Below are 14,391 nucleotides of genomic sequence, written 5' to 3'. Positions count from 1 at the left end.
GGAAAGATTCCTTTAGTTCAAAATTAGACTGTTCTCTGGTGTTATGTTTGCCCTCCTGTATCATCACCAACTGCATCATCAGTAGGACTGTCTTTTTTCACAGATGCATCGCTGTGTCAGAAGCCAGGGAAGATGTGCTTATGGGAGACTAAAACATATCAGTATCATTTTAAATAGTATGGATAAGCCTATGTTTGGCATTAAATGTACAGGCAATGCACAACATACTCAGTTATGCTTTTAAGACGAACCACACATTTGTACTTAAGTACCAATTCTGACTGCCTTTGAGTTGAATAATTGCTGTGTTTTGGAGTGTCAATATTCACGGCTTAACATAAGACAACTAAGCAAATAAAAATCTTAGTAAGCCTTGGCCACTCTTTTTATGGGAGGAAGGTAGTGCACAGGGGAAGAAAGGGGAAGCTTCACATTATTTTCTTCTACTTTAAATTTATTTTTTTACTCTTATTCGTTTTTTTGCGATAAGAATATATAGCAAGGTCCTTTGAATTGCATAAAACCAGGAGTTAAAAACGGCAAAACCTGCACCTATGTAAAAAAATTTTAATTCCATATCATCATCACTTTTTACTTCAAACTAAGATGTAACCTTGTACTGCATTGCTCAGACAATGTTAACTGGAGGAGAATCACAGAAAGGAACCAAGTTCATTTAAGACATAAAGCAATTTTGAATTGCATTGATTACAGTGATCAGTCTATCACTTTAATGTCATCTCAGCTGGCATTTACTAAAAAGACATACATGTGACAACCCATTGATCCTTAACACTGTAGCTGAGATAAAAAGTCTATTTGCAAAGGAAAATTAGTTCTTTAATTAGAAATGGAGTATCATTTTCTCTTTTCTTTGTTAGAACTTCAGCAGCCGTGGATCAAATATATCATGGGAGGGGTTGTAGAATCTGCCATCTCGTTTGATTTAAAAGTCTTCATAGTTAATCAAAGTTGTACAAATGAGCACTTGAACAGGGAAAGAAAAACAGGTATATTCCACCTGTATGAAGGCATTCCAACCCACTGTTGCTTAGGAAGGGTCTCAAAAGGGAGTGCTTTACTTCTTGGTGGACTCTGCCATAAGACTGAAGTTCAGGGGACAGGGTCACTACTGCTTCGAGTCCCTCTCTACACACGGAGTAAAGCAGCAAGCAAAAATTGTTCCACAGACTTTCTGTAAGATTTTCAATGAGTTGACTACAGCTAGGCATATACCTCTCCTAACAACAAACTATTTAATACAAGTATTTGCTGAAAAAGAGTCCAGCAAGTATTTGCCAAAGAATATACTGTAGAAGTGACTGAATCTTGCCAGTCATTTCACGTATATGGAAAAAATAAATCTCAGTCTACCAGAAGATATTCCACAAGCAGATAAAATGATGAATGTGTCCAATGCGCTGTGAACGACATGCTGTTCTATAAATTCCAGGAGGATTCCTTGTTGAACAGGATTTTGAAGCCAAGTAATTTCATCTGTGGACCTATAAAATCTTATTTTTAACATTCTGTTTTCCAAAATTACACATTTCAAAAACCTTACATTTCATACAGTGTCTCTTTTAGTTCTAGGGATAGCCAGTCTGATCCTCAGTTATAGGTGAATCTATCAATTGAATTGCCTTCTTTTTATAAACTGCATTAATGATTTCCTATCAATCTCTCTCAGAAATGCAGGGGCATCTCCACACTCCACAGGCATGCATTCTACCACTCTTATTGTTCTGTCAGTATCATGACCTTTGGGAGACAATGGTAAGTTTGCATGACTCAGTACAAACTGCTATTCTGGTTTCAATTTTGGCCACTATCTTAGTGCTACACTACTAGTTTTATTTTATAGTCTACTTGAAAAGCATGTAATTCAATAGATATGGGTTTAATTTCTCTAAGTTTTCAGGATGAAAATCACAAACTAATACTAAGGTGGACCACACAAGTAAATCTACACACTCTTGTGGAAGTTATCAAGTGGAATTATTTCTGGATAATTAACTCGTATTCCATTTTCCCCATCAATTAAAATCAGAAAAATTCAACGCACTGCTGATTTCTTAGCTGAATGCAGAGTCTATATGGTAAAAAATGTCCAGACTGAATGAATATTTACAACAGAGGTCTTCAGGACCTTGAATTTAGATTTTTTTTTTTTTGTGCAGTATGTAACCTTTAGGATTTACTTAAATGGCTGCCTACAAATAAACCACCAGTAACTCATCGTCTAGTCATAAAAATAACTTAATTGGACTGCTATTAGATATTTAATTGCCTTCACAATGTTTGTACAGTATTTGCCCATAAAGCTTTAGATAATATTGCCTAAATTCATCTGAGTAAACTACCAATTCCCTTACAACAATAGACAAAAATCTGCATTGCTGTTTTAACTTTCCCCAGGGTACAAATTAGAACTTTCAGGTGGCAGATCTTTCCTTTATTTTGCTATAAACTCTCTTTATGGCAACACAAGTTGTCACAGATGATGGCTACTGAAACACATAAGTCGTGTATCTCCAGCCATTACACAAAGAACAGGAGCTGTGCAAAAATTCCCTGTACAAGCTTTGAAAATTTAACTCTCAAACAGCTAGAAATGCAGAATTGATTGGTTGTGATCATTCTTCATAGCAAATAATTTTCATCTTTAACTAGATTCAACTGGTGAAATACTCAGCTGTTACCAATCAGTAGTTTCAATATGACTACGGCTATTTTACACAAGATACAAACTTGGCCCAAATTTTGTAGTTCTGTTTGAAATAGCTCTGTATGAACACGTACAAGCATAAATTAATAACTTATCTGTTGCAGGATAAGGAAAGGAACCAGCACATGTAGAATTTGGGGTTTAATCTCTAAAACTGGGCAGGAGGATCTGAATTGGGATACTAGTATCACAATTATTCAGCTGAAACAGAGAATCTGGGCTCCCAAGTTTAGGTTGAGATTAAGAGAATTCCTAGTCTTAGTCTGTGTTACTGTTTAAGTGGTATTTTGACACAGAGCTATGTATTTACAAATACAAATAAAGAGCCTAAATTAGCAAATTCTATGTAAAGATATCACTTCATGTCTAGAATTTGATGAAATGATTCCAAATACTTTAGAAGTATGAAAAGGTTTCTTTCAGGATCGTGAAATGATTTGAGTTGTGTGATTTTTATATTATTAGTTTACAAAAGTTAAATTACATATAGGAGACTAGGACCATACAATATAACAACAGAAACCAAAAGTCTCAGTATCCAGAACTACTGCTCTAAATACAGGATACAGTTGCTGTACAGAAAGAATGACTTATATGAAAAAATTCATGGATGGAATTCATATCTGCTCCAATTCCAGAATCTAGTGTAGGATGATGCTAATATCATCTAATAATATCAGGATCAAAGATGAGTGGAATAAAACTTCCAATTTTAGATGCTCTTTATCTGCAGGTGTGAATGTATAATGAATTCTCGCCACTGGCTCCCTATTATAAATCCAATGATTTTGTACTCTATGACAGCAGTTTCTACAATTCTCTTTTGGCACAACCAGCTTGGAATATATGACAAAACAGCAGGGTGCCAAGGCGTTTTTCTAAATGATCTACTTTGCAAGACAGCTTCCAAGTGTGACCCTGATGAATCTTATCATTACTCTTGGAATAGAACAAACATGAAAGAAAGAACCCACATATCATTTACTTCAGCAGGCGTTTCTTTGTTTCTTTTACATACTACTACACATCCACGCCAAAGTATTCATTCCAACATACAAAGCATTTTAAACCCAGGTTAAATAAAAAAACATTATTGGGTAGGATAGAATTGCACTATGCCTATTTTTGAATCCTGCTGTCTCAGACAAGTGTAATGAATCATTTGATGTCACCTCAAATACCATGTTAGCTCTCATCAACTGAATTGCTCTTCCTAGCCATTCCTTGTATGGAACGCTCCAAAGCAGATGGCTTTTTTTCCAGTGGACAAACCCATCCTCTGGCAGACTACAAGGGTCAGGATTTGACAAGATTCAAGCTACAGAATAAGGCTGGATGACTCTGTACTTTAATTGAATATCAGATCATTTTAATGGTACAGAGAGGCATTTCATTGCAATTTATAGTGATGGTTCAGTGTTTACTTTAATTGTGAAGAAGCGTTTATGTGCAAAAGCTACATCCAAAATGGGGAGGGGATCATTATACGTCTTCAAAAACATAGCTCTGGATGAAGGTAGATTCCAGTTGCAACACAAACTTCCAAAGGCTTCTAATTTTTTCATCTTAGCATGACACGCCTTGCTGCAAACACCAAGAAACAGATAATGAGGATTAGTAGAATACGGTAAGAAAGGTTGCTGGGCTATACATATACAAGGAAAAGTGAGCATAAAGAGAGTTAACTGTGGTTTGTTCCCTCCTCCTCTCTCAGTCTAGGAACCCTTCCATATGCTGTGTTCTATTTATTATTTCTGCATTGCATCAGGAGGGAAATATTCACACTGAGCCACAGGGATTAAAGACTGAAGCTCTAGAGAAGTCAGATCACATCCGTCATATCCAGCTGTTTTCAATTCCAACACCTCACACCTGCTTTTATTTATTATTCCTGGGCTAGACAAGACAGGGCTCATTTTTCCAATCTTTCTTATGACAGACACAAATCAATCTATTCCTTTCCCTTTTGCCTCTGCAATAGCCCACCAAGACAACATTAAAACAAACTACTCACATGGTGAGGATCTGACCTAACAAGAAGCCACTCAAATAATGAGGCTGGACAGCTCCCTCTTATCTCCCAGCATGGTGACAACACAGCAAAATGGAGCAGAAACACCAACTACAAAAATTTTCTGTTAGCATAGACTCTTAACCCCATTTACTCCCACGGATTTAAATTGCCTTGTTTTTAATTTACATTGGAAATGGACTCAAGAGGTTTGGGTGGCAGTGAATTAATAAACTAATTCATGTACTACTTTAAGCAGCGGGATCTCCACTTGTACTTATTTCAAGCTACCATTCCACAGAGCCTGTTTGTTGGCAGTCCAGCTGAATTGCTTTCCTGTTCTCTATTAGGGGATCACAGTGCCTCAGCATTTGATTGTCCTTTTTTATCAAGTAATTTTTCCAGACAGGGACTCATAAGTCATTCTTTTTGCCATCTTCTCATGTCATGGCCTAGCCTTACATTAGGATCTTTCTAATTAACTGCTCAACAGTAATTATTCAGACACATTTAAAACGCAAACCAAATGTACCAGACCTCCTTGTACTTACTGCACAAACACTTTCCCATTTGCAGTTGTTCATCTCGTATAACTAGCATACCAGGTTATTATTTGATGGAGCAAACTTGTATCTTGTTTGCAATTCATTCAGTTGTTATGGGGGAGACATTCTGCTTCTTCCCTTCTTTGCAACCTGATGATCAGAAAGGATATCCACAGTAGCTAGACTATCTGGCTCACCAAACACTATGCTTTAAATAAGCATGAGCCAAGGAGTGGGAGCCAATGAGAAAACAGCTAGCTGCTTTTCAAAATTTTACCCTTGAATACATCTTGCTTTCTCGGTAAGTGAAAATATGGATGAAACATGATGGAGTTGGCAGATGGAGTTGTAATACTGCTTAAACATAAGCACAGAATACAGACATTTCTGTTCTGTGCTCCTGAATATAAACAAAACCTACTGAAATGATTTTCTGTGTGTTTCCTGTACTACCGAAGATTTTCACTGCTCCCACCCTACCTTCCATCGGTCTGCCAAGGTTATACAAAGCAGTATTCTCAGGATCTAAGCTACTTTGCCTGTCTTTACAGCATGCCATCCCTGAAAATCTCACTTTAAAAATAACAATTTCCAAGCAGATTTTCTTACCACTTTGGAGGCTGCCTCAACACTTTGCATGACTCCACAGTGTTTGTCTGCATGAAACTATAATGGTCAGTGAGCATGAATTCTGCAAAGGAACGCTATGAAGAATCAACTGAAAGGAGGAACAAAGCAATTTCTTGTTAAGGACAAGAGCAGATCTATGAAATATACACTGCAGATGTTAATTCTTATCTTCCTCTGACTAGTATTCCCAGATATGCAAACGTGTTCAATACAAAGCCTGATACACTTCAGTCCTTTTCAATACACCAAATCCTTCTTTCTTGTGAAAAGTAGCACTGTAAACAGTATAAATAATTACTTAAAGATTAAAGAATACAGTACTGCTGTTTTCAAACCCATCATAAATTTACGATTCCACAATTCCATAACAGTGACACTTTGCTTTAGAAACTCAGAATTACAATTCTTGCTCCTTTTTCACGGATATCTTCAGATGGGATCAATTTATGTCCCATTCTACCAGTAAGTGCTTTCTTTTGTCCTCCCAGATTTAGTTCATTGCTGAACTTAGTTTGGCAGGAGTGGCAAGAGTGTGGATTCAAGACAACGCTTCTTTTAATCATTTATATCATATTTTATTTTTGGTTTTATCCACAATGTATCCTCAAGAAGAAAGTCTGGAGCTCTTGTGTTTTTTTTAAATAGGGCAATAAGATCTCAACAAATGCACACCACTAGAAACAACCAATGCTGCTTTATGAGCCAACATACAGCAGACAATAAAAACATTATGGAAGTTTCATCAGTTTATTAATTTTCTCTGTATTTAATTGCTCGTAGATTAGAAATAACAGTTGCTTTGTCTTTTTTAAACAAGCTTTGATATTGTTTTGGAGTGCTATCTTTTAAAGAGAAGATGTATCAGCCAACCACAATAGGTGAAGACCTATTCCAAAATAGTTCTAAAAGTCTAAAAAACTATAAGACAACTTCTGTTCTCTTCTTGTCCTTTAAATGACCAATGACTTTAATCTACAGCCAATGAGTCATGTCAAATATTGTTGATCTTACACGGATGGTGATCACAGCTCCTCTTATGATTTTTAGCAAGTAATTTCATAGCTATATACACCTCATTTTTTGAATCTGCCAAGTAGGTAGTCTTCCCACATCAAATGAAACAGGCCCTTAAGTTCATAAACATTTGAAATTCTTGCATGAAATTCAGCACTGAAACACAAAGTATTATCATTTGTAATAACAATACATTAGGAGATGTTGAATACATTTGCTTCAAAAAGGCAACTCTGCCCCACTACTCTTTAAAAAATAAAGGATACTCCACAACAAGAACAACCGTCAGTCTGAATTCAAAACCTGAACCGATTCATTAAAGTTCAGATAGCATGTAATAAAACATACCTATAGTTGCCATAATACTCATGTGCTATAAATGCTATCCACTTTTTGGAAGAGTGATGTACACTTACTAGACAGACATCAAGGCAATTGCCCATGATACAACATTAAAAAAAAAGTAGATTGTACGGTTTGCAGTAGCATCAAGTCTCTATTCAAGTGTAAAAAAATTAATTGACTCCATCTGTATTGGCCTAATGACTGATTAAATGACTAATCACGGAAGTCTTAATTAAAATCATTTTTCTGTACAGAAGAGGATGGAGGGAGGAAGGCAATCATTAATGTGTTCTAATGTATGTCAGATTCCATTTGTGCCATTTACTAACAGCCATCAAATGAGTAATTATGCACAAGGTCATTCTGTAAACTTTCTGCATACATCAGACTGATTGGATTAGGGCTTGGTGCTTGGCTAGGTTCTGCATGTGGCTGCTTTTTTCCAACCACAAAACAGGTAATTAATATCGCTCAGAATAAATAATAAAGGAATTTGACATTTCCTCTTCCATCTTCGCACCAGCCAACCCAGTCAAAGATTCATATACAACTTTCATACATTGTTGGGTAAAGTCCCATATTTCATACATTAAATCAAGCCCGTCCTCCTCAGCTATTCAATATTCTTCATGAATTGACAGGGATCTCTGTCACACAGTGTAATTCTGTAATATGCAAGGAATTTTCCTGCATAAATAAAATCATCAGGCAATTAAAAGAATCCTTTTCAAGTAAAGCAAGATGGCCATATAAAACTTATTTTAAGTTTTATTTGCCAGCCACCTGACTACCCTGATGCATAGTGACCTTTGCTATGGAAAAATAACAAGCTGCTTCTACCTCAACAGCTGAGACTAATCTATTTAAAACAATGTATTAAAATGAGTAATGGAATAAAAAAGTGTGCCTTAAGATTAGATAAACCAACTTTCCACTTGCATGTAACTCATACATAGGACCTACACTTTTTGATGCAACGTTGCATATAAAACGTTAAAGTCCAAAGTATAAATTGTAACACACAGTATTTTGTTTGCCAACTGCTGTCATGAGATTTCTAGAAAATATTATTTGCAGCCACAGAAAGTCTGCCATATCACTAGCTGCAACAATTTTGCATATCCCAGATGACAACACACTATCTTGTGTATAAAACAATGTTTTTGTTCTAAAACTAAAACTAAATATGTCTTAATGGGGAAAAAAAGAAGTTGGTATAGCCCTGCCACTATTATCAACAAATGTCTTAATTTTGTAAACATTACTTTCCTTCAAAATCCTGAATTCAAATGTGCAGCACTGATCTGAGTTACAGTTGCAGAATAAGGTGCCAAGTAAGTTCCAGTTCTTCTAAAATAACTGAATCAACTTTTAGTACTCTTCTTCAACTACTGTTGCCTCTTTTTCCTACACAGAAGTATTCTGACCAACCATCCTGATAAAAAAAGATCTCTGCAGTGACACCGAAAATGGACATCCTCCCATGAACATACAATGTGCTGCTTTAAAGCGTACCCAATGGATTAAAAATAGTGTTCAAAAAATGGAGAAGCTAAAGGGACAAAAAAAAACCAATGAAAACAATCTTAAGCCATGACTATGTAACGTCCAATTACACTTTTGGCATGATTAAGTACTATTCTGTCTAAACCATTCAAAGTCATGCAAGTCACAGGAAAATATATGTAAAGCTACATCAGCCAGCTTCATCCAGATTTCAAGTAAACACAAATTTCAATTAGTTTGAATTAATTATAACACAAACTTGACCCTACTTACCACATAACTGAAGAAAACAAAAACATGTGACAACAAATCTTTGCTTGCAATAACTGTCAGTGTCACATATGAAAGAAGTTCATTTTACGAATAAAGGAAATGGAACTGACAGATTTAAAGTTAAATTCAGCTATTCTATGAAGGCGATTCAGAGTTTTAAGGTAGCTCTCAAGGCTTAAAACCAGCACTGAGACTCAAATGTGCCACTCCCTAGGCTTCTAGAGAATTAATGAACCTTAGTTTCATCTTCATTTAGAAGACACATTTAAAACAACCACAAAATCCATCACCACCAAACCAGAACACTCCAAAATAAACAACATACACATGGCACAGTAAATCTTTCAAAACTTGAAGATATTTTTATGGAATAATTCAACACAATCTGCACTATTCTGCTAATGCAAATGAAAACTTGCACAACTACCTAAATTACAGGGTGGCGTGCCATTCTTAATCTTCATCGAAATGTAGGAGTTCCCGTTTCAATCATTTCTATTGTTTGAAATACACCAGATGATAATGGAGTGGCTGCTGCTGCAGGCAGAGACTGACTTCTAGGTGAAGCTAATTAATGACTCAGTGTATGGCTTACTGTAAGTTTGAAGGAATCACTAGACGGTGGTGAAGATCGATGTGCGAGACAGCTGCAAATACATTAAGTGACCTGTCTGAAAATTCAGCATTGTCTTTTTTTCTACAGACATTGATTATATAGGTTATTCCTGATCTTTGATTGTATAAAATATTTAAGACAAAGTCAAGTATTTCAAGTACCTCTCACGTACCTGAAAAGGTAGATCCCCTTCTCAGCACACAAGTACATACCGTTCACATCATAGTATAAAAGTCCAACTAACCTTGCCTGAAAGACAGCCTTCTCTTTTTTTTATTTTTTCAAGTATTTAAAAAAAAAAAAAAAAAAAAAAAAAGGTATCTTATGCCCAAAGACAAATCACTGAAGATAGATGGCATCCTATGCGAAGGCACCTCCAGCTATTCCAGATCCAGAAATCTGGGAATTTGCAACTCTCTAGGCCACTTAATAGGATAAAGCAAAATAGGTTCAGACTAAGGGGTTGGAATGCAGCCAAGTGAAGCCATTTAAGGAAAAACACAACAAAACAAAAAATCCAGTCTATGTTAAATTCCCTGGTCACACTGCAAAAATGAGAGAGACGGGTGCTGCATGCACTAAACGAAGCACTTTTGAAAGTGCTTTAAATAGTTAGGTACCTCTGATTTCTATTATTAGCCAATGCACATTGTCCTGTCTATTTTGTTATACACGTGACTTCTCATACTGGTTAAAGATGAAAAAATACCTTGTCTGCTACAGAGAAGCTATTGCGAATCAGTGGGAACAACCTGATTAGACACTGGAATCGCTATGCCTGCTCATGTCAGCAAGTTCCATTATAATTATTTTATGCTTTGCTATTAGCTGAACTAGTGAAAAAGGTGGAGAATTAGTCATCATGGCAGATTTGCTCAAGTCAGTATTTTAAAAAGCCTGTAACCTATTGTACAGTAAATAAAGCAAACACTGGAAAAGTTACCAATAAGCAGGCTACAGTAAAAGTCACTTTCATCAAAACCCAAATAATGGGAAAGTTAAACAATACCTTTCTCTTAACTGTTGCAACTGTCATCCATCTCAGAGGATATCTCCATACTCATTTTGTCAGTTAAGAAATGCAAATTAGATATCCCCTATTCTTCTATTTGTTTTGTACAGTGAGCACAATTTCTGCATGAACGTCCAACTGTATTTCCATCCTCTTTGTGTCACAGAAACCTCATTTACCAGTCATTCTTCTCCATATGAAAAGATCTATAATGAGGAGTCTTTCTGTCATTGCCCTGCTCCTCTGAGTCAGGAATTTTCATTTCCCCCTAATACTTGCTGCTGTAGCTGCAATTTCATTTACTATCATCTCATACCACAGCCTTAAGGCAAGCACATCTGTGGCTGGATCATGGAAGATTCAGTATTGCTTTCAGAGTTGCATATCGATTAAATGGTTACGAGAAACCAGAGTTTTTACTTACTGTGTTCTCATATGGTACTTACAAAAAGGAAGGTTTATTCACTGTACTTGAAATGACAGTTTGTTCTTCCAGTTAGTCACCTAGCAAAAATATCTGTATGAGAATACTGAACATAAAAAGTAGGACTAAGAGGCCTACCTGCATATGCATTCTCTCAGAAAACAACTGAAAAGCCATAAAGTTATCCAAAAGCTAAAAACGTATTTTTAATTCACATCTAAGCAGTATCATGAAAGAAACGGATTACTTCCTGTTCTGAGGAAATAATGCTGTTCAAAAAAACATTTCTACTATTCTTTTTAACACACATACAAAGCAATTGGCACATGCTGACCCAAATTTAGCTTTGGTGCGACTCCAGAAATCAGTTGTATCGGAATAGATCACCTCAATCTAAGAAAGCAGTAGATGTCACGTTCTCTTTGTTGAAAGCTAGAGTTTCTCTAAAGCAGTATCCTGACATTTACAAGTTCTCTTACTCTTCCAGGCTATTTGAAGCTACCTTGACTTTTTAAAAAGCCTCCTATTACTTTAGTGGCCTGCCATACCTTTGCATTAGCAAAACGAGCATCTTCTCTTTTTCCAGTTGGAATTACAAGGAATAGGATTTGAAAGTTTGTGACTAATATCTAAAGCAGATAACAGCTAAATGAACCATCAGCCCGAGACAGAATTTTACATTTTAAGTGTTCCAGTATGATAAAGGACACCTAACACTTTTCCCAAGTTGAGCTGCTGCAGACGCCTTATTCTTCCCTACAACAGGGTAAGAAGATTTAAAAGTTCACCTAGACCTTGACACTGGGCAAGGAAAGCTTACTCCAGGTAAGACTTTAGAGACTGCAGTTAAGTTTCTAAGTCGCAGAGTTGGAAATGGATTTGTGACTTCTATTTGCAGCATTAAAAATAATTAGTTTACGCAGATTGTTCTCATTAAAAAGCCCCAAACAAACAAACTTCCCTATAGTCAGTGTACAAAGTCAGTACTGTTGGTGGGTTGAAATACGAAGCTACCTATGTCACAAAAGTTTTTATGAAACAAATCACAAACTTCTCAACAGCTGATTTGAATTCTGATAGGTAGAAGTAGAACAATATCTAGACAATCTGCAATTTGTATGTAATTGCACTGATGGAAGTTAGAAATAACTTTTCTCTTTTTAACCCATAAGGATGCAACTTCAGGTGCATTTTTGGATTACATCCCAGTTCCTTTTTATGATAATGATAATTCTACCTCGTTCCTGCATGAAGGAATTTGCCATTTGTCCATCCACAATTGAAGGTACACGTTCAAAGAGAATTTTGATACTTCCATTTTAATTAAATATTGTCCATGAATCTCAACATGGAACATAATATGAAACTATAGAGTACATGCAAAATAAAATATCTATACCTTCCTAAGCCTGTAATTATGAAACAGTGCAAGATAATTCTTTCCTGTAAGCAGAAAAATGCAGTGCCGGTGGTGGTGTTTTATTTTCAAACAGTAAAAGCACAGAAAATATGCCAAACATGCACTGAAAATCTACAGCTGGAGTTTACTTCTAATACATTAACACCACAAAGGGTCATAATACACTACTTTCTTCACCTAATTCCATTCCAGATTTTCAGTAAACTCAAACTAGTGGGTTTTGGGTTTGGTTTTTTTTTTTCCCCCAGACAGCAGGGATTTTCTGTGCTTAAATAAACTATAACTTTTATGTTGTCACAGTTGTTCCAATCACCCGTGCAAACTTTGACTAATTTAGTAAGCAGGGGAGTTTTTCTTCTCTGCCTAATTTTTTTCAACTGTCTACATCATATGTAATGCAATTATGGAGTTTCATTTAAACACACCAGTTTTAAACTAGCAAGGTTACATGTAATTACTCAGTGTAATCACAGCAACACAGAAGTCAGAGCAGACTGCAAAACTTAGCTGAAAAACCAGGTAGTAGATCTGATGGCAATTTTAAAGGTGTAGTGAAACCTCCCTCACCAACTTCATTTGAAAGAGGGGGGAAAAAAGCTCTAATAAAACAAGAAAAGCACTTAAGAAAAACCCCAAACACCAAAAAAACCCAACACCAAACACTCTCCAAATTGAAGGACTGAGAAATATTGTTCTTGCAAGCACAAGCCCAGGTTATAAGGAAGTAAAGATGTATTGGCATAAAATGTGGCAGGTAGTATTATGTTACAGTGGTCACCTAAGAAAAAGACAGAGCCATTTGTCCAAGAGAATAACACCAGTCAGAAATGGTGTATTGCAAAGAAATAAAACTGCTTTCAGCAGACAGCATTCTCCAGCTGAGCAGTAGGAATACTGATTCACACATACCTGCTGTCTTCCATTTTCTCCTGCGAGACTGTCATCTTCTCAGCTTTCTCAGCAGATATCCTGCCACTTGGCTTTTTGCCTCCTTTCTACAGGGGAAAAAAAAAAAAGAAGAAAAAAAGTAGTATTTCTGTAGTGCCTAAGGAAAGTGCCAAAAATGGTGTAATTTATGATGTGCTAGTGTTTTCCTTTGCATTCATAAGTTAAGAACAAATGCAAAATCATCAGCACTTGAATATGGTGGATTTTGATTTACATATATTAAGATTCTCTCATGATTTCCTATTATTTATTTCTGTAAACAAAATCGGATCCTGGTCACTAAACTATTAGCATCCCCTACAGTAATTCAAGCCAAATCATAAAACCAGAAAAAAGTCAGAATGTACAACTCAACAGTCAAAAGAATTTGCAACCAGAAGTTGCATCAAACTGTCTCACATCTGAAACTCTTATCTGCTCTTCCTTTTTAGAACTAAAATCTTACTGGGAGTGAAGTAAATAGTTACCTCTACCTGAGCTTTCAGAATGGGCACATCTCACTTTCTCAGTTCAAACAACAGTATCTAGACTTTTCCCTAGAATTTTCCCAGTACAATTTCAAGCCTTCAGTTAGTATACCAAGTTATTTTCTGGAGTATTTCCTAAAATTTTTAAATGCCTACACCATTGCTTTCTTCATTTTAGTGTATCGTATCTATGCAAATACAGCATTTTACATTCAGGTTGGCATAGATGTAAGTTTAATGGCTTTTACTTTTCTTCCTTTTCTGAAATGTTCTTCAGGATCCCACTGTAAGAAGTACTGCAAAGCCTGAGAAATTATGTTGACAGCAGTACACAAAACAGGGGGGCTTTCTCCTCTTTTCATTCAGGTGTAACAGAACCAATGCCATCTCGTGTGGTTTTTGTCACAACCGACACAGCAAACAATACGTAATACTACAATTACTCATGATCA

General features: G+C 36.1%; 1 protein-coding gene across 12 annotated transcripts in view; it reads right to left on the bottom strand.

Moving 5' to 3' along the window:
* LOC128143959 (uncharacterized) overlaps positions 1 to 14,391 on the bottom strand; it is a 184,971-nt gene that overhangs the window by 130,604 nt on the left and 39,976 nt on the right. For 9 of the 12 annotated variants that reach the window (XR_008235937.1, XR_008235938.1, XR_008235942.1 and 6 more), the window contains one exon: positions 13,434 to 13,519. Coding sequence is in view for 6 of the 12 variants with exons in the window: in XM_052792092.1 (XP_052648052.1) it covers positions 13,434 to 13,519 (86 nt within the window). In the remaining 6 variants the exon portion in view is untranslated. Of the gene's footprint in view, positions 1 to 11,104; positions 11,185 to 13,433; positions 13,520 to 14,391 lie in introns of all 12 variants that reach the window. The other 3 variants (XR_008235940.1, XR_008235939.1, XR_008235941.1) reach the window with 1 other exon arrangement.

Source organism: Harpia harpyja, chromosome 7 (assembly GCF_026419915.1).
Source record: "Harpia harpyja isolate bHarHar1 chromosome 7, bHarHar1 primary haplotype, whole genome shotgun sequence".
Lineage (NCBI taxonomy): Eukaryota > Metazoa > Chordata > Aves > Accipitriformes > Accipitridae > Harpia > Harpia harpyja.
This window is presented reverse-complemented; position numbering and strand designations above follow the sequence as displayed.